At 41.5% G+C, this 26094-nt stretch overlaps 1 protein-coding gene across 5 annotated transcripts in view; it reads right to left on the bottom strand.

The window, feature by feature from the left end:
- The window catches only part of RIPOR2 (RHO family interacting cell polarization regulator 2), a 166607-nt gene that overhangs the window by 35761 nt on the left and 104752 nt on the right, over nt 1-26094 (bottom strand). For 2 of the 5 annotated variants that reach the window (XM_004383980.3, XM_023738333.1), the window contains exons 9-17: nt 25332-25375; nt 24041-24166; nt 23366-23514; nt 20923-21052; nt 15204-15893; nt 11260-11444; nt 8453-8621; nt 4259-4394; nt 1012-1173 (exon numbers count right to left, since the gene is read on the bottom strand). In XM_004383980.3, the coding sequence (XP_004384037.2) occupies nt 1012-1173; nt 4259-4394; nt 8453-8621; nt 11260-11444; nt 15204-15893; nt 20923-21052; nt 23366-23514; nt 24041-24166; nt 25332-25375 (1791 nt within the window). Of the gene's footprint in view, nt 1-1011; nt 1174-1938; nt 2143-3624; nt 4167-4258; nt 4395-8452; nt 8622-11259; nt 11445-11547; nt 12642-15203; nt 15894-20922; nt 21053-23365; nt 23515-24040; nt 24167-25331; nt 25376-26094 lie in introns of those variants that run through there. The other 3 variants (XM_023738335.1, XM_023738334.1, XM_023738337.1) reach the window with 3 other exon arrangements.

Raw genomic sequence — 26094 nt, 5'->3', positions numbered from 1 at the left:
CCACCCACCCACCCATCCATCCATCTATCCATCCATCCACCCATCCATCCATCCATTTTATAATTCATAATTCATTTATCATTTTATTGTAAGTGTAAGATATATAGAGGGAGATTAGTTAAGAGAACTAATCTTCAGTGTACAGCTTGCTGGATGATTTTTACATACGTATACATGTGTGTGACTGCATTCAAATCAAGATATAGAAGATGGCCAGCACCTCATAAGGTTTTCTTGTGCCCCTTCCCAGGCTATAGCTACCAATTGGTAACCATTACCTAGAGGTAACCAGATGTAACCTTTATAGCTAAAACCATTATAGGTATAGCCATGATAGCTGTAGCATTGTAGCTACCAGACTTCTATAACCTGACTTCTATAAACATCAGTTTTGTCTGTTCTTGAACTTCATATAAATTAAAATTATGCAGTGTTTACTTTTGTATCTGACTGCATTTATTCAACAAAATATCTGTGAGATTCATCCAAATGGTTGCTAATTGCAGTAATTTGTCCTTTTTTAAAAAATTGCTGTATAATATCCTATTTATATGACTATATTAAAATTTATCCATTCTCTTGTTGATTTAGGTTGTTTCTGATTGTTTGACTACTGCGCATAAAGCTGCTATGAACAGTCTTTATAGATGTCTTTTTTTGTCAACATTGACACCTATTTCTCTTGATATATTTAGGAGTGGAATTACTGGGTCATAAGGTAAATGTATATTTAACTTTCATAGAAACTGCCAAATAGTTTTTTTGAGGTTTGTTGAATCATGTAACACTCCAAAGTGGTGACATTTTAATGAGAAAGGTATACACAGTCTCAAATCTTAAATCTAACTTGCTGTTATTGAAGATGTTTTCCCTGGCGAGTAGGTTTTTCAGGGCTGGCCTTTTGCCACCCGCCCCCCGCTTTCCAGGCTGTGGTGGAGGTGGCACGGAACCCCACAAATGCTCACTTTCATACCTAAGGGCAGAAATGCTGTCCCTCCCACTGGCCTGTACCTGAGTCGGCGAGTCCTGGATACTCTTTGTTGACAGTTCTAGCAAAGCTGGCCTCCAGCTGCCTAATCATTCTGTCGGCTGAGCTGTGGTAGACACCAGCTGGGCTGCAGCACTTGGTCCAGAATGAGAGCAAAGACAGCTTCTTGTGGAATTCTGGTATGGCTGAAAAAGAAGAGCCACCCCCATCCCATGACACATTTTTAATTTAATTGAATTTTTTTTTTTTCAGGATTAGAGCTTTATCACAGCAAAGAGGACGCAGCTCAGGATGAGTATGAAGAAGAGATGTATAGCGCGAGGTCTGGGAGGGTCCCCAACTCGGAGCTTCCAGGTTTCAACAAAGGCGGGTCACCCTCCCGTGTACTGATAACTTTGGTCAACCAGGAAGCCCATGGAGCTTCTGTGTCTAAAGCTTTAGTTGGGTCTTTTTACATAGGCATGATTGATTGAATCCTGGCCCCTTTCCCTGAGATCGGCTGATATCATACGATGGGTCTTTCTGACCTGGCCATTTCCCACACAGAGTCACCTCATTAGCATAACCTGTTAGGTTAGCTGTGGTCTGGAGGCCTCATTAAAGACACTTCAATCACTGGGGAAATTCCAAGGTTTTAGAGGTTATCTCTCAGGAATCAACAACATATGTTTTAAATGAAGTAGATGAAGACATGTACTTGGGTGGAGATGGGGGAGGCATCCTCAGGGGCCTCTCACTTTTTTAAAGACTGTGGTTTTCAGTCTGAGCTATAAGATTCCTCTGTGGTTGGCTGACGGGTCCAAAGGGCAAAGAAGCTGTGATGAGGAATCTTGCAGCCTGGGAAGGGAAGAAAACCCAGCAACAGCAAAGCTATTTGCTTTAAGTGACAGAAATCACAGCAGCTCTACTCTGGAGATGCGCCAATATCATCTCATCTGTAACCTTATAGCAAAAAAAAAAAAAAAAAAAAAGCAAAGAATCAGAGAACCTAACTGCAGAAGATTTTTCTGAATGGGATGGAGGGCAGCAATAGGTAGTTAGGGAGTTTTTACCTGCCCAGGTGGTTCTTAGACTGAAATGACTGGGCAGCACTCTATCAGGTAAGGCAGGGTCAACATTTCACTCCTGTGTGGGTTTTGATAATGAGGAAGGGCCTGAGAGAAGTGAAGACACCAGTTATTTGCTGCTTCAATGTCCTACCCCTTTTCGTGCCTCTCACAGACCTGCCAAGTCACCTGCTCCTGGTGGGAACAGTTGCAGGAGGCAGAAATGTACAGGTTTTTAGGCTTAAACTGAGATTACCTAAACCAAACCAAACCAAACCCATTGCCATCGAGCTGATTCTGACTCATAGTGACCCTATAGGACAGAGTAGAACTGACCCATAGGGTTTCCAAGGAGTGGCTGGGGGATTCCAACTGCCAACCTTTTGGTTAGCAGCTGAGAACTTAACCACTATGCCACCAGGACTCCTGAGATTACCTAGAAGACCCTAAAAAAAAAAAAAACAACAAAACCCAAACCAGTTGCTGTGGAGTTGATTCCAACTCATGGCAACTGTGTGTATGTCAGAGTAGAACTGTGCTCCATAGGGTTTTCAATGGCTGTGATCTTTTGGAAGTAGATTGCCAGGTCTTTCTTCCAAAGCACCTCTGGGTAGGTTCGAACTGCCAGTCTTTTGGTTAGTAGCCCAGTGCTTAACTGTTTGCACCATCCAGGGACTCCTAGAAGACCCTATCCAAAAACCAAACCTGTTGCTGTCAAGCTGATTCTGACTTATGGCGACCTCACGTGTGTCAGAGCAGAACTGCTACATAAGGTTTTCTTTGCTATAATCTTTATGGAGCAGATCGCCAGCTCTTTGTCCTGCGGAGCCACGGGGTGGGTTTGAACTGCCAACCTTTCGGTTAGTAGTTGAGCGCAAACTGTTTGTGCCACCCAGGGACCTTAGAAGACCTTAGTGTCTCACTATTTCCATTGAACCTGTGATGGCAGAATTTTTTTTTAAATTTTTTATTTTTATTGCACTTCAGGTGAAGGTTTACAGAACAAATAGTTTCTCATTAAACAGTCAGTACACATATTGTTTTATGACATTGGTTAACAACCCCACAACATGTCAACCTTCTCCCTTCTCGACCGTTTTTTTTTTTTTTTTTTTTTTGGTGAAAATATACATAGCCAAAGATACACCATTTCAAAAATTTCTACATGCACAGTTCAGTGACATTGATTATGTTCTTCCAGTTGTGCTGCTATTCTCCCTTTAGATGAAGGTTTACAGAACAAAATAATTTCTCACTAAACAGTTAGTACACATGTTGCCCTATGACAATGGTTAACAATCCCATTACATGTCAACACTGTCCTTACTCAACCTTAGGTTCCCTATCACCAGCTTTCCTGTCCCAATCTGCCTTCTAGTGCTTGTCCCTGGACTGCTGTGCCTCATTAGTCCCATTTTGTTTTATGGGGCTGTCCAATCCCCAGCTGAATGGTGAACCTCGGAAGTGACTTCACCACTGAGCTAAAAGGGTGTCTGGGGGCCATACACTCGAGGTTTCTCCAGTCTCTTTCAGGCCAGTAAATCTGGTCTTTTTTGTGTGTGTTAGAATTTTGTTCTGCATCCTTCTCCAGCTCTGTCCAGAACCCTCTGTTGTGATCCCGGTCAGAGCAGTCAGTGGTGGTAGCTGTACTGGACTCAGTCTGGTGGAGGCATTGGGTTTTTTGTTTTTTTAAGACATAAATTCTTGTCTTTACAAAAGAGCCCCGTAGCCAGACCACACAAATTCAAAGACATCTTCCCAATGTCAAGTTTGTTTCGAAAACTCTCAGAACTAGGGCTCTTCTATAGGCCTTCAAGTTCACATATTTCTACCTTTTCCTAGTAGGGTTTTGAAATATCTTCCATTAGACAGTCAACTGTTATGGGAGTTGTCTTAGCTAGCGCCATGAGTGAGACCAGTTCTGATCATTTGTCCATAAATGGAGGTGCATCAGCAGTCTGTGAAACTCTGCCTACGAGGTGTTTGCTGTTTCTCTCCATACCTTAGTATCTGACTTCTGGAGGTTTCTATAGACACAACCTTGTCTCCAATGGTTGACTCAGAAGGCTGGAACATGGTGTTCATGAGACCACCACGCCCTATTCCATAGCTCAGAATGTTTCTCTGCTGTCCTGATAAAACAATGAACAGACGCAGGCAGGGGGGTGGGCTAGCTGTGTCATCATTTGCATGAATGGCGATAGGGTTTGCATCTGATGCTTACCTTCGATGACAGAACCGATGTTTCCTATGTTCTCATCACTGACAGCTGCGAGTTTCTCCATTACTTGGATCTGCCTAGAAAGCTTCTCTAGGAGATTTCTCGTGACAAATGGAGTTTTGCTTGAAAATACAATTTGCTAATAAAATAAACAAAACCACAATTTCAATTATGTTGTTGTCAGTGGAACTCAAACCACTTTTCCCATCCAGCCTCATCCTTCCTCAAATGTGGTGGCGATGCAAAATAAACTCCCACAATGTTTTTGTTCGTGTTTGATAACGTTCCTCATTCCATGCCAGTTACATCTGATGAAATCAGACAAGTTTTTGTGCTTTAAATGTTCTTCATGCCTATACAAATTCTGGAATTTTCTCAGTAGTTAGAGCTGTAAGTTCGTTGTAAAACTGCCTTTCCTTTTGTGTACTGTAAATCTGATCTTCCTCTCTGAAACCTGGAGGGCATATTTAAACTGTGTTTCGGTGTGTAAGCAGGAAAAAAAAAGATTTTTTTACAAGTGCAGTAATTTTTCACAGCATGGCTTTATTTCCTTGTATTCAAGCTGAAAATTAAGAGCCTGCTGTATAATAATTATAATCAGAGCTACCTCATTATAATTAACGTGTATTTGCTATGTACCAGGCATTGGTCTGAGCCCTTTACATGTGTTAGCTCATGTAACTTCTCACAACAACCTAATGAGGTTGGTTCTGATGAGGAAACTGAAGCACCAAGAGGTTAAGTAATGTCACATTAGTAGAAAGTGGTTTCACTTGTATGCTGGTCATGAGACTGAGGGGATCCTGAAAGAGGAAAGAACATAAGTCACTTGCTGACTAAACGTTATACTCCTTCTGTGTCTCTCAGAGACCTGCCCCTGTCACCTGGTAGGCATGGATGCAGGACGCAGACTCTGTACTACTTTGCCTTTGTTGTTGTTAGTTGCCATCAAGTCAGCTTCAATTCATTGTGACCCCACATACAACAGAACAAAACATTGCCCAGTCCTGTGCCATCTTCATGATCCTTGGTATACTCAAGTCCATTGTTGAGGCCATTGTGTACATTGAGGGCCTACCAGCCTATGGGGCTTATCTTCCAGCACTATATCGGACAGGCTTCCGTTGTGATCCATAAGGTTTTCATTGGTAAGTTTTCAGAAATAGATTATCAAGCTTTTCTTCCTAGTCTGTTTTAGTCTGGAAGCTCCGCTGAAACCCTTCCACCATGGGTGACCCTGTTGGTGTTTGAAATACTGGTGACATAGCTTCCAGCATCATAGCAACACGCAAGCCACCAAAGTATGGCAAACTCATGACAGACGGGTGGTGGACTACCACCTGTATTATACACTACCATGTTATACTGTTTAAAGCATTTGGACACTAAAATGGGATTGTCAAATTCAAAAGTGTGTGTAGCAATTATTATGTACCAGTTAATGCCTCTCAGGTAAGTAAATATAGTAGTAATGTACTACTTCATTTCAAAAATTATTACAGCTATTATGATTCTTATGGACTGCCCATATTTATCTCTCTGCAATTATACACCAAATGAATGCATCAGTGCACTGATCGGGAGTGGGTACAAGTTAGAACTCAGGTTCCAAGCCCCACTCCTTCATTCCACATCTTTACACCCTCTTTTGTTTTTCTAGCACTGGTTTTTCACTGAAGAGTTGATGTATTATAATCACGACCTTATTATAGGGAGAACATTGCACTGAACATGGAATGACAATCTTTGGGAGAAAACTTTCATGCCTTCATGGACGAGAATTCTCTCAAGTCTCACAAAATAACTACTTTACCTCTAAAAGGTAAATAGGTGGTTTGCTGAGCACAGTATCAGGCTCATTAAAATGATCAGTGAATATAGAATGTTGTTAATGTTAGCTGCCATCTAGTAGGTCCCTGACTCATGACGACCCCATGTACAATGGGATCAGACAGACTTTTTGGAAATACATTGCCAGGACTTCTTTCCTGGTCTGTCTTAGCCTGGAAGCTCTGCTGAAACCTGTTCAGCATCACAGCAACATGCAAGCTTCCACTGACGGATGGGTGGTGGCTGCATTTGAGATGCAGTGGCTGGGAATTGAACCTAGGTCTCCTGTGTGGAAGGCGAGAAATCTACTACTGAACCACCACTATCCCAAGTATAGAACAGCTATAAGTAAATAAAAATCCTTGTCCATTTTGGCCAGTAAAAAAAAAAAAAAATTGCACCTTTCAAGAGATTAGTTGTTGGTATCATGGTTTGTAAATTAAAAACTCAACAAAAGAGATCAACTGAGGAGTTGGCCAACCAAATGGCAAGAGTCATAATTATCAACCAACTTCCCACAGTACATAAGTTGTTGGAAGCTACTTGGAGGTTATTTACTTGTAAAGAAAAAGCATATTCCTTTATATCTCATTGCCAGTGTGTTACTGGCCTCCTGGGGACCCCGCCTCCTCACCCTGCCTCTTGTCTCCCAGTTGGTCCTGTGCTCTAGGACAACTTTGAGGAGCATAATTCTTCCTCTTCCCCCTACTCCTTTCTTTTTCATTGTGGCAAAAACATACACACCAAAATATGTGCCAACACAACTTCCACATGTACAACTCAATGACATTGTTTACATTTTTCATGTTGTGCCACCATTATCGCTATCCTCATCCAAAACATTCCACCACCATTAACATAAACTCAATGTCCCCCAAACAAAAACTCCCCCTTTTTCCCTTACTCCCACCCCTGGTGACCATGAATTATCTTTGGTTTCCATAAATTTGCTTATTTCCTATAAGTAAGATCATACAGCATTTGTCCCTTTGTGACTAATTTCCCTCAGCATAATGTACTCAAGGTTCATCCACATTGTGGCATGCATTAGGATTTCATTTCTCTTTACGGCTGCATAATGTTCTATTGTGTGTATGTACCACATTTTGCTTATCCATTCATCCATTGGTGGACATTTTGGTTGTTTCCACCCTTTGGCTATTGTGAAAAGTGCTACAATGAACATTAATGTACAGGTTTCTGTTTGCATTCCTGCTTTCACTTCTTCTAGGCATATAACTGGGTTTGGGATTATTGGTTCATATGGTAGTTCTATGTTCAACTTTTTAAGGAATAGCTAAAATGCTTCCTCTTTGTGCACTGTTCCTGCCTGGATCATCCCCCTGAAACCATTATTACATTTGCTTCCACATTCTTGTCTCGTTCCTCACACATGCAGAGGCAAATTGGGAGAAGAAAGAGCAAGATTGGGAGAAGACAAGCAACTAGGTAAGGAAGAAGTATTTAAGTAGATGCTTGGGGAAAACACTTTGTTCAAGGCAGCTGAAACCCTTCTTGCAGGAAAAGAATTTCAAAATATTTGCTGCAGTGTTGCAAAACCTTAAGTGGTAAGCAACTTGAGAAGAAAAATAAGCTCTATGTGTCCCATAATGATAGCTAACTGGTTATAATGGCCTACAGAAGTATGTATTCCCATTGCTAAAGAGAAATACTTATTCTAGATCTAGGAAACCTTATGTAGATTCTTTAACACTTTGCTTTAGCTATCTAGTTGGTGGAAAATTAACTCACTCATGTGACACATTCATATTAACATAGGTTCAGTAATACTGGTTTTCAAGCACAATTTGTAGATGGCAGAATGCAAAGACCTTGTCTTGAAAAAAACCCATACTACTCTTATTTACTACTAAATGATTTCAAAGCAAGAACTAATAATATTCCACCTGATACTTTTCTTTTCCCCTAAAATTCAACTATTTTTTCCTACTACCTTTTAAGATCTGGTGATCTAGGTTTTAAGATGGAAAACCCAGGGCTGAGCAAGGTGGGAACTCCCATTAGTTTTTGACTTGACTCATATAAAAGCAAGACTGTTCTCTTACTCCTGAATTCTCATTTCTTCTTCTTCTTTTTGTTTTTTATAATATTATTTTTATTTATTTACGTGCATTTCTTTTTTTAAAGAATGTATTTGATTTTTTTTGGTGTTGTTGAAAATATACACAGTAAAACATACACTAATTCAACAATTTCTATATGTACAATTCAGCGACATTGATTACTTTCTTCTAGTTATGCAACCATTCTCCCGAATTCTTATTTCACTGGCTATACTAAAAAAGGAAGAACACTTGTACGGAGACAACCTGGGATTTAAAAAACAAAAGCAGTCACCAATCCTACCTGAACAAGTTGGGTGCAATACTGTAGGTGCCTAACGATGGTGATGTCAAGGCTTTCATTTCCCGTGGTCAGTGGGAGAGGGCTTCCTGCCACACTGGTCCCAACTCCTGTGTCTTCAGTCAGTGCTTCGCTAAGATGCCCCCTGGCTTCCGGATGTACTGACCTGTAACTGTGGAAGCAGGAAGGTGGGTGAAGTATTATGTAGTTATTTCTTTCTGTATAGAAACCACAGGTCAACTCAATGTGGCTCCTGTACACCCTAAATGAAAATAGGGTCTACCTTCAAAAAGTGAGACACCTTTCAAAAGCTACTTTTTAATTCAGCACAGCTGTCAAATTGCCTCATGTTAAAAGACCATGCAAACAAATTGCTTCCCGAGTTCTCTGTTTGCTTCTCAAGCACAATGAACCATTTGTGAGGTGGTCTTACCAAGAAGTCTTTGAAAGATGCCCTCGCTTTTCACTTGTTGCACTTTCCTGCCCTGTTGACAGGGTAATTTGCCAAATTTTCTGGGATTAAACTGTCCCCTGTACTTGTAGTTTTCCAAGAGCAATACCATTAAGAAATAATCTGTCAAGGCCTTTTCCTGGCCTCAGATCGATTGCTACTTGAAGAATAGGAAAAAGAAAAGCCGCCAAGAAGAGAGACATGATGTTCTAATCTGAACAAAGGTTAAAAGGGGAGTTTGAATATTTAGAGGCCTCGCTTAGTTCTGCCTTTCACGCTTTGTTTAAACCCCACTATTGTACTGCCTGAAAACCCTATGGGGAAATTCTACTCTGTCCTAGAAGGTCTCTATGATTTGGAAGAGACTTGACAGCAACGGGTTGCAGTGTCTAAAGATATATCATGATAATATGCGGATTTTACAGGGCACTTACATTAAAAAAAATCTGATGTACCTATTATTTAATTTTATTCTTAAAATGAATCTCTGTGCTAGGGAAATAAGTATTAGTAGAATATTTCACACATGGAAGGGCTGACTAACAGGGATGTTATCCTGGTTCACAGTTAGTCAGTGACAGGGCCCCTTCTGACTTCTAATCTCACACTCACGAGTCTCCACTATTTAAAAAGATCATGCTTCAGAGCTTAGTGATTTTGAATGTTTTTTTTCTGATTCACAATTGCCTCCAAGGGGAAAGCACTCAGCTTGTGTCCTGGCAGTCAACAAGTATTTAAAAGGCAGAAACACACGCGTGGACGCACACACACATGCACACACACGTAATCTTCCCTAATACCTCTGATGAAATACAGTAAAAGTGATCAAATTAAACATATTTATTGTCAATGTTCTGTAAAATATATAAAAGTTGTAATGTTTTTGTTACTAAAATGCTTCTTATAACCAGAAGAAAAAAGTTTAGATTGATGCCTGACCTTGATATATCATGTAACAGCTTAAGTTAATAAGATAAAGTATATAGAAAAATATTTGGTTAAGCACCCTTTCAAAAATATAGGCAAGCTAGAAGAATATTCTCAGTGCATAATGTAAAAACCAGTTGCTGTTGGGTTGCCTTTGACTCATGGTGGCCCCATGTGTGTCTGAGCAGAACTGTGCTCCACAGAGTTTTCAATGGCTGATCTTTTGGAAATAGATCGCCAAGCCAGCCTTCCAAGACACCTCTGGGTGGACTAGAACTGTCAACTTTTCAGTTAGTGGCTGAGCACTTAACTGTTTATACCACACAAGGACTCCGTAGAATGTAAAAGTGTAACTTAAACATTACATTTATTTAATAAGTTTCTTCTTGCTATGCCTCCAGTTTGCTCAAGGGATAAAATCTATTTCACATGCTTTTCCTTGTTTCATTTTGGAAAAAGAAACCCTCAAGGAACAATAAAACCCCAAAACATTAAAACCTCCCACAAAGAGGTCTGTGAAGGCTGAATAGCCATAGCTTGTTGTAACTTGTAAACCTGTTTAGATCATGTTGTGCCAAAAGTAAAGATGAATGGTAAACTACTCCTTCCTCTGGGAAAGTGAATGTGTACTCTTTTGCAGCAATTGTTGAGGGTGAGTATGTTCCCATTGCGCTTATTCTGCTTCACCTGAAGTTACAAGATAGACTGCAGGCTCTAGCTCTAAAAACATGGTTTGGCTAGAGAAGGAAGCCTTGTGAAGAGGGTGACAATGTTTTGCCTTTATCCACCCCTCACTACAGAGAAGGCCACATTGTCCACCTAGGGAGCTGCAATAGAATGGTACTCATCAGTTCTCAGTCATCCTTCTTCCATTCTAAGGAAAATATGGGCCATGGTGCTTGAACCTGGCTTTGATATATGCATTGATGAGCTTAATCTACTGCAAACACTCATTTGGCTCAAGGGAACCAAGAGACATATAAAGAGATGGGGGAAAAACAAAGCACAACAATACAAAGGCATTAGCAGTAAGATCCAAATCAAGGAGAACCAGGTCCAAATATTTCATCAAGTAAGAGTTCTCCGGAAACATAGTCTCTCTAGTTAATTTGGAATTAATTACTTTGGGGCCAAGTTGTAGACACTGAACCCTATTAAGAAAACATGTACATATACACACACATACACAAAAATTTCCCCTCCATTTATAAGACAAACAAAACAAAACAATTTCCCCTTAAAACAACCCAGAGAGGTGGACAATATTTAAAAGCTGTACTCAATAATAAAAAGGAACTGTAAGCCAACTGGCCATTTGTATGGGAGTTTTATCTTTTTAGAGATGTGCATCAGGTTCCCTCTGATAGGAGCAAAGAACTACTGTTTCATCTATAACAGGAGAAATATAAGCAGATATTAACTTCAGACTTACCTATTTTTCTCAGTCTCAGTGTCTGAAAATACTGAGTCAGCACCTCCTCCAACAATACAAACCTCCTCACCATCCTCCTCCTCCTCATCAAAATCAGAGGTGTTCAGGAAATCAAAGCTTTCTAAAGCACTTTCAACTGTAAGACTTAAACTGGAAGACCTGCTGCGGCTTACTGGTGGCTTGCACTGCAAAGGCAGAAGGCACCAAGGAAAACATCAACACATTCGAAAGGAGAAACAGAACACACGACACCTGATTTGAGATGCAAATGCTTTCAGTTCTTTTTTTCATGTTTTTATTTTTTTGTTGGTACTTTTTAATGCATGTAAAATCTTCATAGTAAAAAAAAAAAAAGAGGTACAACTGTAGATAAAATGACACAATATCTGGGATTTGTTCCAAAGTAATCCAGAAGGAAGTAAGCAGGTAGAAGAAGAGATGAAAACAAGATTGGCCATGAGTTGATAACTCTGGAAACTGGTAGGTGGGCACACTGGGATCCATTACATGATTCTCTCTACCTCTGTTTGAAACTTTCCATATCAAAAGTTAGATATTACAACCAGAAAGCCTTGAGAAACATAACTGCTACATTCCCTTCACCCGGTGCTCAACCCCAAATAAAATATAACAAGCAGACAAATTTTAAGAGACTCACTGAGTCAATGCCAGATACTAACCAATATCTAATTCCAAGTGGCAATGTCCTCAGTGTCCTGAAATAGGAGCTAGCCATCTAAGGCACTTATTCTAAAGGAGTAATGGAATAAATCCCAGAAACAAAAAACTGCTCAAATTCTCCTAGCTCACGCTTCCTAGGTAAGAAGCCTTAAATCTGAATTTTACATTCTCTGCATATCATTTTTCTTCAGAAATGAGAAAAAAATGAGTGGCATGAGCATAAGACAGAGTAGCCCTGCTTCCTCAAGGGCTCTGCCTTTGGAGGAACAAGTCCTATTCCTTCCCTGACCGGGCCCTGCAATTATGTGAGCAAACCCATTATACGACCCAGAGAATTCTATATTGCTCGTCACAAACAGAAACATTACAAATAGAATAATGCCAGTTGTTAGGGGCAACAATAACAGAGAGAAGTACTTCCAAATATTCAAGAGGATGCTGGGGCAGATTGAACGAGACAAGTCCTGCAAGGAAAAAGAACTAAAATGTCCTCCATCCAGTCAGGTGGCACTGCTTGCTGATTTCTTAACACAAGATGGGAAGGGCCTTGCTGGGCTCTGTCTCTGACACTCAAGATCGCACAAAAGCACATGGGAAAACGTCTTTCATTCTTTTAAAGCACAGCTGTTTCATTCACCCTCAGTGATCTCCGTCCAGGAGGCAGCATCAATTAGTTTCTGATCCTCAAGATGTTTATTATCCTAGGAATGTGAAGGAGGAAAAAAAGAGAAAGCTTTGTCCAGCTGATGCTTTAATTCTGGCTGGATACAAAGCCACTTGCCCCAGATCTAAATTCTGATAATGTTTTAAATCTCAGGGGAGAGAAGGAGCCAGGCCAGACTCAACTCACTTCTAAAGAAAAAAACTAGTTGCTGTCAAGTCAACTTCGACTCATAGCGACTGCACGTGTGTCACAGTGTGCTCCACAGGGTTTTCAATGGATGATTTTTTGGAAGTAGATTGCCAGGTCTTTTGTCTGAGGCACCTTTGGGTAAACTCAAACCACCAATCTTTTAGTTAGCAGCTGAGCGTTTGACTGTTTGCACCATTCCCAACCCGCTTTTAGGTATGTCTATATAGATAGGGTGGCTATGAGCCGGAATCGACTCAACGGCAACTTTTTTTTTTATCCTAAGCTAGCTGTCTGCAGAACTTGTTCTTGTACAGTATGAATGTGTTTAAATATCAATCATAACAAAGAGAGGTCCCACTGAGGATTTGAGTGGCAGGATAGTTTTGGAGTAACAACAGACCGAAAAAAAAACCACTCTGGAAAGAAATCTGTGACCATCAGGGTTTATATGAGATGAACAGATGACTCGCTTAGTGTTTCCTGGTAGATGGAGCCACATACCAGCACCATGTTGTTGTTGTTTGGTGCTGTCAAGTCAACAGTTTTAACTCTAGCAACCCCATTTGACAGAGTAGAACTGCCCCATTGGGTTTTCTGGGCTGTGATCTTGATGGAAGCAGATTGCCAGGTCTTTCTCCCATGGAGCAACTGGGTGGATTCGAACTGCAACTTTTCGGTTAGCAGTTGAGCACTTAAACTATTTGCACCACCAGGGATGCCTGGAAATAGAGTTGCCAGCCCCACTGGCTTTCTTTAAGGCATTTGCTTTAGGTGGGGTCAGTTGGTATCTCAGCTCTTTGAAATGAAGACGTTTTGCACAAGAAACAGAGCCAGATGACTGTGTGGAATAGACAAGAGCTTGTCGAGGGGAGAAAAGATGCTTTCATTGGAGTACCAGACAAGCAGCCTCCACACATGCATGACTTCTTGGTTCAGATTCTAAAAGTCTTTAAACTGCTCTTTATGTGGCTCTAATGCAAGTGGATGCTTTTAAGTTCTGCTTTGCAGGAAGCATCCAGAGTGCCCTTCGCTGCTTCTCAGAGGCGATACCTACAGCTGAACTCTTCTGTCATGAGCATTACAGGATCCGGAGAGTCTAAGCAAGAGTTACCATCTGCCTAGACACAAATCCTAGGTCTTAGTATGACTGAATAGAGAGGGATAGGATTGTCAGAAAAGTCTCGGAAAGGTAGTTCCAGACGCCGTAGGGAAGGCCACATCTTAAAACAGCCATTCAAAGGGGTTGATTTTCTCATGGGTTGATTTTTGGTTTGCCACTGTAACACTACTTCCAAGCATATTTTATAGAACAGGTCCCCAAAGAATTGCTCCTTCAAGAAAAGGAGCTGAGTTCTCCTCTAGTGAGCAATACAAATCAGAGTGGCAAAGCAATGAATACAAGATGTGGCAGTGGGATTTAAGACACAAATTCAAGTTTTGTCTTCTTGTGGGGTGTTATTACAACTCAGTCTGTGAGTAGGTGGAGGCAGATACTTTCTGATGGAGAAACAGTGATCTCATAGGGCCTCCACATGAGAAGAAAATCATCCCTCCTCACTCCTGTCTTCCCCCGCTCCCCAACCCCTTCTACCCTGGGCTGCCCTGAACGCCATGGATTGAGGAAGAAACCTCTGGTGGAGTCTGGGGCTCCCTGACTTCTCACCTATGGCTGATGATTATTCCCTCATGATGAACCTGAGCTCTGACATGCTGGTTTGGGCCAAGTTCAGGAGATGGGACTCCTGCAGGCAGTGCTGTGGGCAGAAGGGCACTCATGGCTCTCACATGGGGGCTGGCTAACTCTGACTCCAATCAGGGACCCCTGTTCCCAACTTTCCCGAGACTCCCAGAGAGGGACCCTGTCCAGGAACATCTCAGTGATATTATGATGATCAAAATGCTACCATTTCACATTTGGAAATAGAATCATTAACTCTGGACTGAAGGAGTGTAGACATTATTTGTTGTTGTTGTTGTGTGCTGTCAAGTTGACTCTGACTCATAGCAACCCTATAGGACAGGGTAGAACTGCTACATAGGGTTTCCTAGGCTGTAATATTTATAGAAACAGACTGCCACATCTTTCTCCTGCAGAGCCGCTGGTAGATTCAAATCACCAACCTTTCGGTTAGCAGGCGAGTGCTTTACCACTGAGCCACCAGAGCTCCTGAGACATTCTTTAGAGCTATTAATTTAACTCCTAATTATTTTAGCTAAGTTGATTTCCTATCAGGAACATGAAAATTAATATGCACTACTGACATTAAAAATCAATGGCTTTTAAATGATCTATCACCTAATGACCCTGTGATGGGACAGGATAAAAATAAAGATATGCTAACTTAAATAGAATATTGGTTTGGACATCTCCCTCCAAGCCTAATCCAATTTCCCTAAAAAAGGTACTCACTTTCAGAATATCATCCAGATGAATGACTTCTTGGTTCAGATTCCGAAATTCTTTATACTGCTCTTTATGTGGCTCTAATGCAAGGAAAAGCCCACTAAAGGCATCCTCTAAGCTTCCATCTAGAAAGTATCTACAGCCTTCGGATTCCCCACTGACAGAGCCTTCAAAGAGCAGCCTCTCTGTGACCACCGGCACCTCTGTGGAAGTCAGTCTCTTGACCAGCTGCTTTGTGATGTTGCCTTCAAAAGTGTCCAGTTCCACAGGCTTGAGTTCAGAGGCCTCATCGGATGCTTGCAGAAGAGCCTCAGCAACGTTATTTTCCAGGAACAGGCGGTTGGCCCCAGCACCTGCGGACTGTTGGCAGGCCTCAGACGCAGCCAAGGCAGTTTTCTTATGCTCTGTGTGTTCCTCCACGTGTGACTTCGGCTCTTGGCCTTCTGCCGAGGAGCTTCTGGAAGATGCTGAGCTAGTGTCATCTGTGCCCTCATTCTGTGAGGACAGGCTGCTGTGGTTCAGCTCTGCAGGTGTGATAGTAATTTCTGGATTTGTTAGGCATGTCTTGGAGGGAGAGCCAGCCGAGTTGGAGGGCAGGGCACAGTCTCCATTGGGCAGGTCGTTGAAGCTGAGGGATAGTGGCATTTTCTCCTCAGCTGCCTTTCCATTCTCAAAGATGTCATCCGGTAGATTAGACTGTGGATAAAAGACACCTCATTATTATGTTAAATGAAAATAATGCATTTGACATGGTCTATTTCCAGACAAAATGTAAAGCAATTAAAATTTTTTAAAAAAGAATTTTTATAATATTAACATGTTATTTGTTGATATGCGTGTGTGTGTGAGAGAGAGAGAGACAAAAGAAAACACGTCATTAAAAATCTTGTTTCCACATATCTAGCTCAACTGGCATAACAGTTTATAAAGAAAATGTTCTACATTCTACTTTGGTGAGTAGCGTCTGGGGTCTTAAAAGCTTGTGAGTGGCCATCTAAGATAAGATACTCCACTGGTCTCACCCCTTCAGGAGCAAGGGAAAATGAAGAAAACTAAAGACACAAGGGAAAGATTAGTCCAAAGGACTAATAGACCACAACTACCACGGCCTCCACCAGGCTGAGTCCAGTACAACTAGATGGTGCCTGGCTACTACCACTGACTACTTTGACAGAGATCACAATAGAGGGTTCTGGATAGAGCTGGAGAAAAATGTAGAACAAAATTCTAACTTAAAAAAAGACCAGACTTACTGGCCTGACTGAGACTGAAGAAACCCTATGAGTATGGCCCATGGACACCTTTACAGCTCAGTAAGGAAGTCACTCTGGAAGGTCACCTTTTAGCCAAAGATTAGACACACCCATAGGACAAAATGAGACTAAAGGGGCACACTAGCCCAGGGGCAAGGACTAGAAGGCAGGAGGGCACAGGAAAGCTGGTAATAGGGAACCCAAGGTTGAGAAGAGACAGTACCAACATGTCATGGGGTTGTTAACCAAAGTCATAAAAAAAATATGTACTAACTGTTCAATGAGAAGCTAGTTTGTTATGTAAACCTTCATCTAAAGTACAATTAGAAAAAAAAGGTAAAAAAAATTCTTTTTCCACTGTTGAATCCAAGTTCAAGTTCGTGGTATTATTCTTTCAACCTGTGTACAGGTTTGACATTTTTCAAAATAAAAGGTAGCCAAGGAGGGTAGCGGGAAGTGCCTGTTTCCTAAATCTTAGGATCTCGCTGTATTTGGCAGTCATAGTTATGAATAACGCCACTGAATTTTTTTGGCTTCTGTCTTAAAAGACTTTTCAACATTCATGTTATTTCACGCCAAAGATGTGATGCTTCAGTACTGCTTCAGTTCTCATAAATTATTGTTTAAAAATCTCTACCCATAAACCCCAAGATCTTGACAATATTTTATTAATTTAGTAACCATGCCATAAATAATTCAAGGCCAGCATTACATTTGCATAGCTTCTATAAAAACAGAAGAAAAATACTAAGAAGTGGAACACTGATCTCCCAGGAATGCAGACCCCAGGGCTCCCAGGGTGTAGAGAAACCAAGTTCTCTATCTGGCAGACCCAGGCTGTTTCACAGGTACACTTGTGCTTCATAAAGCAGAACTCTGAAGAGAGAGGCCAGAAATATCCAGGTGACTAAGATCATTAGCTTGTGCAGGCATTACAACAGTCCTTAAGTCATCCTTATGCTATGGTCTGTGTATAGTCTTTAAGTGTCAAATGTTGCTTTGTGGGAAATATTTTCTAGTTATTTGAGATGAACTGCTTCAAGATGGGTCATTTTCCTTGGATTTCTGATTAGATTTTTAAAGGCAGTGGTAAGTACCAAGCTAATACCTATTCCAACTATGTATCAAACAATGAATTGTCACAATGGCGTTGGGAATAAGCCCAGCAAACAAAAAGCACAGCAAGTTAAATGGGCAGCACACAGAAAGGCAAGGGTTCCTGTCCTCCTCTGGGCAGTTGTTCAGGCCCCATCCTTGCTGTATCTGAGGTCACTAGATCCCAACACGTGCAGCTAGTTCAAACCAAACTGTCCACTCAGTCGGTTTGGTAAGGTGGTCACTTTAAATATAGGATGAGTAAAAAGGCATGTCTCTGGGATACACAAGTAACCTCTACAGGTGCCGTTTCTTCACCTTTAAAAAAGTGTTTTGCTCTTCTGGTGATTGTCAAGCTGCACCCCATGAAGTCCGGGGGGTACCACCCCCCGGCAGAGGAAGGAGTTCCATGGACCCTCCTCAGGAACTGCAGAGAGGGCTGGGTTCCAGCCCTCCTCTCCTCCCTCTCCAGCTGAGAAAACTGGTTGCAGTGGAGTTGATTCCGACTCATGGCGGCCCCACGTGTGTCAGAGTAGAACTGTGCTCCACAGGGTTTTCAATGGCTGATTTTTTGGAAGTAGATCACCAGCCTTTCTTTTAAAGTGGCTCTGGATGGACTCAAACTGGCAACCTTTCGGTTTGCAACTGAGTGCATTAACCGTTTGCACCACCCAAGGACTCCCCAGCCAAGCAACTCCGTGTTTGTTTCCTCTCTCCTCTGTTAGTACCCTCCCCCACCCCCCATAATACATTTTACGTTTCTAGGAAAGATAAAAGGGGGAGCTTTGGGGAGAGGGATGTGGGGAGGCCTGGAGTCCTACTCCCAAACCTCCTCCATGGGGGTCTCACAGAACCCTCTCTCTGGTCTGCCAAGTGGTCCAGCCCAGCCACTGTCCACACATCTGTCCACATATCTCTTGGAGGCTCTGGGGGAGGTGGAAGGCACAGGCTATGGCAGGAGGACTGGGAAGTCAAGATTGTTATTCAAATTCTGAAGTCTTCCTCAGTCATCTCTCTTGAGTCCCATATTTCCCAAATCTGGTCTGCACTAACTTAAGTGGCAAATACTGAGATAGAGTAAGTTGAGATAGCCCGCCCAAGGGGACTTACTGTCTAACAAGGAGACAAGCCTATACACACAGACACATGACAGTACAATGCAATGCCGTCTATAGCTGAGTATGAACAGAATGAGGTGAAAGCCCCAGCAAGGGGAGGCCACTGCCAGAGAAAGGGATGGCACTAGAACTCAGCCTTGGAGAATGGTGAGGGGAAGGACAGGAGGAGAACGAAGCACATTCCAGATAGAAAGAATGGTGTGTGCAAAGGGTTGAGATCCTGAAAGCTTGTGGTGCATTTGGAGGATCGTGGATAGTTCCAAGTGAATCAACCAGAGGATAAAGAGTAGAGAGTGAGAGAAAGGCTTGGAGACATGGGCTGTGTCTAGATCAGAATCGCTGCTCTGAGGGCCTTTGTGTTTATCCAAAAGGCATTAGGAAGCCATTACGTGTTTTCTAATCTTGCTCTTGTTTAAATTATGCTATTAAAACCTCTACCAATCCCTGCCCACCCCAGCCCCCTATCTGAAGCACCTGAGTATGAAAATACACATTAGACATTATGTACACAATTGTATTAGCTACATATATATATATGTATATATATATATATATATTTTTTTTGATATATGTTTTCATGCTTTCCTCCCCTATATCCTTCCCATTTTCTCCTTTGAAATTCTTATTAGTAGAGTTTAGCCTGGTCCTTCCTTTTCATCTGTGTGTGTGTTTTTTTTCTCTTTAAACTCAATGAATAAGATGCAATTATTATTATTAACCAGAAAACTTGTAATCCTTTCCTCTCTGGACATTCAAAGATTACTTTTATTATCTTTTTTAAAAGCAAAATATTACATATGTATTAATAGATATCTGTATGTGTGTGCATACACATACATACTCTCATAATGTAATGCATAACCCATGTAATGAAAGTTACCTATTGCGTTCATGCTCCAAATGAAAGGGTTTCTTTTACTAACGTAATAAATTAACAAGTACTACAACAAACTAAGACTAAGAGCCTCTTTAAATAAAAACAGCTTTAGTAAGCTTTGTTTAAATCCTTATGAGTTCCTTGAAGGCCAGTTTTTGAACACTAAAATGGTGCATGCAGGCCAACACTAATGGTCAACTTGTTTAATTTCTGAAATACAATCTCCTTTGACCTTAATGCTCATTGTAATTTTTGAAAATGGAAATTTCGCTACCATGGACATCTTTGCCACAGTGGAGAAAAATCACAGCACAAAGGACAAATGGCTTATCTTACAGAGCTGCATGCACAGCCACGTTTCCTGCCCAAGAACAGGACAGATGTAACCATTCCCCAGACCCAATGAGTCAAGTAGAGGAGAAGATAAAACAAGAGCCATGCCAAAGCGTCCATGCCCCAAGTCCCTGAAGTCAAGCACTTAACACCCGTGCAGGCCCCACTCACATAAAACTTTAGCACAGCCATGGGGCGCAACCGGAGGGAGGGCAGGTCACTGAAAGAGCGGCTGCGTTGCAGCTTGGCAAGGAAAGTGTCTTGCAAGACACTCAAGACAGACAGCCACCTTGGCTTGTCTAGCGAGGGACGCAACCATTTCTTCAGAAGTCAAAGCAAGATCAGGGAGTTAGTGGAAAGCATTAGGTCACTATGTTTTGTTACCATTTAAGCAAATGTTTTGGATTAAAACAAGGAGGGCCTTATTTATTTACATCAACTTCTTTAAAAGACATATTAGAGGATGTTCAGAAAAGTCTACATGTTATTATCAAATCAACAGGTGAAGCGGGTAAGGTGAGAGGACAGACAGAGGAGGTTCACCACCTGTACATATATGGAGAGAGCAGGGGTGGATTAACCAGTAAGCATGGTATGTACCCGTTTACAGTAAGCAAGGTACCCATGGGCTTAATTGTGCTTACTCACTAATCTGTAGTGCACAGTTTCACCTGGTTTTCACTACATATGCACAGGCTTAATTGTGCTTACTTACTAATATGCAATGCATATTTCACCTGGTTTTCACCACATCTGTAGTGCACAATTTCAAAGATGTGGTGAAAACCAGGTGAAAGTGTGCACTACAGATTTGTAAGTGAGCACAAGCAAGCCCGTGCATACTTTGATTATTGGGTAATCCATCCCTGGGTGAGAGGTATGTTGGAAAGTGGTTTCCTTAGTCACTACTGGAATAGAGTGAATTTTTAAGAATAATATTATTTAGGAATTATTGAGATGACCTAACATCACATATTGAGCATTTCAAATCCTGGGAGCAAGCACTGGCTCAGGCTCATCATCAACCCCAGAGACCACACTGAACTTACAAGGAAGGAGTGATCTTTGAAGGTGGGCGTTTCTGGGGTGCCCTGGCTGTACATGGACATTCTCCGCTGGAGGGCGGCCGCCTTGTTTCCAGTGCCTGAGGATGGGGTCATGTCCTCCACATCAAATGGACTGCAAGACAATAGATACCCATTTGTTAAAATCACCTATAATCACCAGACCACAGGCCAACTCACTACATAAAATTAACCTCAAATCATTGGGAACTGGACTGTTTCTGGTCAAATTGGTTTGTCAGAAAATAAACTAAGATAAAAGAAAATGGAGCAGAAGACTGAGTCTGAACTCAGCCAAGAGACCACAGATTACTATACCAGCTTTAAAAACAACTTATTGGCCATCTGTACACCTAGATGTATCTGTTTCCTCATATATAATAGAAACATGAACATATTAATGCTTGCCCTGCAACAACAAGATGTTGTTGGGGGAAAAAATCTATAAAAATTCTTCCAGCTTTCTAGAGATAGACACTTTAACAATACAATAGATTAATAGATTCTTGTTCAGTCCTAAAGAAAACATTAAAAAATAGAATCCTATTTGTTTCAGAGCCTCTTGTGTGATTGAGACAAGAGTAACATATTGTTCACAATGACACCATTTATTGTTGCACTATCCAATTCACCCAACAGCAGGAATAATCTTGATTATGAGGAGGGAGGGCTGGGCAAAGGGCGCTTTCTCTATTTCAGTGACAAGGTCACAGGGTCATTGCTACTTCCATGCCTGTCTACATGGAGACCCTGGTTTTTTAAAAAAAAAAAAAATGAAAGAAAACAGTTGCTGTGGAGTTGACTCCAATTCATGGTGACCCCATGTGTGTCAAAGTAAAACTGTGCTCCATAGGGTTTTCAATGGCTGATTTTTCAGAGGTAGATCACCAGGCCTTTCTTCCAAGGTGCCTCTGGGTGGACTTGAAACTCCAACCTTTAGGTTAGCAGCCAAGTGCATTAACCATTTGCACCACCCAGGGACTCCCAGGGACATAGCTTACTTCATAATATATCAGAGGCATAATATCAAATGTTGTGAGTAACTGGTGCTTAGTAACTTAATAACTGACCTTTCTTACGGGGTGACTTCAGAAAACCAATTTTTAAGTTCATTGCTTTGAAAAATGCAGGGCTTCGAACTGATTCTTCCCAGTTCAGTCATGGCTGAGGAAGTGAAACTGGAACAGAACTCAAATTTTTAAAATTTGGGTGGATCGAAACAATAACCGGAATAGGAAAAATTACAGGTCAAAGCCCTGCTAGAAACCTAATCTCCCTCTTATAAAACAAGGGCAGCATACATGTTGCATAGCAACCACATCTTTTGCCCACAAGCTATCGAGCAGAGTTGGAAACAGCAGTGTCTCGTTCAAAGATGGCGGCCAACTGCACCACTTTGAGTGTGTGTCACTCTCCTCAGTCCTGGCAATAATCCAATCTCACGCGTCAGGCTACTGAGTCTCCCATTCCAGGGCTTTGACCCGTAATTTTTCCCATTCCAGTTATCATTCCAGATCACCCAAGTTGTAAAAATTTGGATCTGTTCTGGTTTCGCTTCCTCAGCCATGACTGAACTGGTTCGAACTGGTTTGACGTCCTTCGCAAATATTCTGTCTCAGTAAAAAGAGTTTGGAGGAAAAAGGATTTTAGAATTTTTCTCAAGTTGTGTGACGCATATGAGTAAAGAGGGATAAACAGTTAAGACACCACAGTGCACAATGCTTAGGGGACACTGAGCTTCCGTTAAGGGTGATGGAAAAATTGGGGAATAGTTAAGAGTGATGGCTGAACAACATGATGGGCATAATTAATGTCACTGAATTGCATACGTGAAGATTGTTGAAATGACAAATGTTTTCTTACCTATATATTTATCACACACACACACACACAAACAAAAAACCACCACAGTGACATGGTGAACGTAATGTCATTAAATTGTACCTGTAAAAATGGTTGAACCAACAAATGTTTTGTTATGTATATTTCACCATGATAAAAATTTTAAAAACATAAAAACAAACCAACCACCAAAGAGAGAATCAGGATCTTTTGAAGGGTAAAATATCTCATATTGGACAGTTCTTTTCTTCCCAAGTAGTCTACTTGAGAGACATATTTATATATATTCAGAGGTAGAGAAGGAGGGAGGGAGGCAGAATAAAATGTTTTTAAAGAGGAAGTACAGGGGGAGAGTAGAGATGTAACACAGCTTCTCCAACTTCAGCATTCATGAGCACCACCTGATGAGCTTGTTAACCAGCCCTTGGGCCCTGCCCCGAGACACTCTGACTCAGGGAATGTGGGGTGGGGCCTGAGATGTTGCAACAAGCTCCCAGGTGATGCTAATGGTAGACGGACCACCCTTTGAATAGTACTAACCTGTAGCGAATATTTCTAAGTGATGAAATTAGAAAGGGCAACTTACTACCAGGTGATTTCTAGGTTCAGTTTGATGGTGCCAAGGTCATTGATGTCAACAGCCACCACCTGAGGACGGGCTGCAAACAGCTCTTTGGTCTCGCAGGTCACGCTGCCCACCAGAATATGAGATGCCAGTCCCTTGAGCTCTGTGACCTAGCAGAGAGGGTAAAAAGGCTTTACATGACAGCAGAGGAGAAAAGTACGATATCCTTTTCCTTTTTCTTAGCTGGTTGGGTTGTTGCAATCATATCTGAAATCCAGTTGACCAGCTGCTATCGAGTTGACTCCAACTCATGGCAAACCCATGTGTGTCAGAGTAGAACTGCACTCCATAGGGTTTTCAATGGCTGATTTTTGAGAAATAGATTGCCAGGCTTTTCCTCTGAGGTGCCTCTAGTTGGACTCGAACCTCTAACCTTTCAGTTAGGAGCTAGGCGCTTTAACCCATTGCACTACCCAGGGACTCCCATACCCGAAATCAGAAGTGAATATTTCCAAAGCCCATCTTACATTATTTCTCCCACTCCCAGCCAAAGAGTGGCTGTCTTTGTGGTGTACTTGGAGTGCAGAGAGAAGTCTGTGGGATGGAGGGGCAGCAGGCAGAAGTTATGGGTAAAGGTCTGCACCATTATCCAGCCATGGCACCAGGAAAGACAACAAGACAATGATAATACTCTACCTTGATGGAAATTAACCCAACTATCAAGGGCAGGAAAACCATTTCTTCTCCATCCCAGCTCTGTTTGCCATTGACTTCTATTTTGCCTTTCAGTTTCCACCTCTGTCGGCCATACTTCATAAAAATCTGGGGAGAAGACATCAAAGGGCCCTCATGTTCCACTGCCCTTACCCATCTTCCCAACCTAAACACCATGATCAAAAGGGCAAGTAAATAAAGCAACTGCTACTCCTCCCCTTCTCCATCATCCCCCCACCCCGCCACAGCCATATTATCCATTCTTCCAAACTTCCTGGGTTCTGCAAGGTGGGGCAAATGATGAGAGGGAAAGAAACTCTTAAAAGGGAATAAGTTCTGCTTTTCTAAGACAGAGGGAGTGGAGGGTTTTCTTTAGTAAAAGGCATTGCTCTGTGCCCTTCTGCTCACTTATGTTAATTCTACATCAATAGAACAGCCATTGGGATTCATTCTCCCTACTCCCCAACTCCTTTAGAGAAATGAGAAACCATCAGCAAAAACATACTTAGCAGTCAGAAGCAAGAAATAAGACATCCTCCCTCTGGACGAGGAAGATGGAGCTGGACAAGGACTTGACAATCCAACATACTCTGGGGAGAGGCTATACAGTCTCTCTGTGGTCAGAAAGCCATAATGTTTACGGAAAGATACCTTCCCCCCCGCCCAAGAGGTTATGATTATAGAGGGTTTTAGAGAAGATAGATGAAATTATTATATAAGTTCCCTTTGGAAGGGAGAAAATGTACTCCATTCACTTTCTGGAGCACTTTTTATAAAGAAAGATTCAGACATTATTCTTCAGTCATGATCCTTATGATTAGTCATGACCCTGGATTGGGTCTTGGATCAGAAAAAAAAAAAAACCTGCTATAAAGTACAATATTGGGACAATTGGCAAAATGACTATAGACTGTATTATTAGATGACATTAGGTAAAGTGCCAATGTTAAATTTTCTGGTATTGAGAACTGTACAACGATTATATGAGGAAAATGTCCTCCTATACTTAGGAGAAGAATTTAGAGGTAAAGGGTCATAATATCTGTACTTTAAAATGGTTCAGCTAATAATAATAATAAAGCAAATGTGGCATAATGTTAACCAGGCGTATATCTAGATGAAAGGAGGTCTGGCACCAATCTCAAAATTTTCTTACTGGCTTAAATTGTTTTTCAAAAAAAATTTAAATAGAGAGTTTAAGAGGCAAAATAATGACAACTGGCCCGGCTTTTCAAGTCCTCAATGCCATCACCTAGACCTACACAGCACTTACTTCATATTGATCTCCAGGACAGAGACGAGCAAAGCCAGCCAGACCTGCAAGCAAGCAATTAGGATATGAGATGCAGACATATATACCCTCTTCACAAGCCCACACAAACATATTTTAAAAATTCAGGTAGCAAAAGGGCAAATCCTATATGACCTCACTTACACGACATAAGCAAATATATAGAAACCACAGATTACTACTGGTTACGGGGGTGAGGGCAGGGAGAGAGAATGAAGGAGTTTCTGCTTAGAGGGCATTCAGTTTATGTTAATGGCGGTGGAATGATTTGGAAAAGGATAGTGATAATGGTTGCACAACATGACAAACGTAATCAATCTCACTGAATTATACATGTAGAAATTGTTGAATTGGCGCATGGTTTTTTGTGTATATTTTCACAACAATGTTGTTGTTGTGTGCCGTTGAGTGGATTCCAACTCATAGTGACCCTATAGGACAGAGTAGAACTACCCCCTAGGCTTTCTTCGGCTGTAATCTTTATGGGAGCAGATTGTCAGGTCTTTTCTTCCACTGAATGGCTGGTGGGTTCAAACTGCCGACCTTTTGGTTAGCAGCCAGACTCTTAACCGCTGAGCCACCAGGGCTCCACCTGGTAGTTTCTTAATAGGCGGTAATAACTATATATTCAAAAGTGAGATAATACTATTTATCAAGCACACACCATACACTGTTCAGTTAAAAAGGTAATCTTTATGAAAGACACAGCAAATTGATACACATCAGGGAGGGAAACAGCAATTGG

Source organism: Trichechus manatus, unplaced genomic scaffold (genome assembly GCF_000243295.1).
Source record: "Trichechus manatus latirostris isolate Lorelei unplaced genomic scaffold, TriManLat1.0 scaffold00115, whole genome shotgun sequence".
Lineage (NCBI taxonomy): Eukaryota > Metazoa > Chordata > Mammalia > Sirenia > Trichechidae > Trichechus > Trichechus manatus.
Note: the sequence above shows the minus strand (reverse complement) of the source record. Positions and strands in the feature narration are given on the sequence as shown.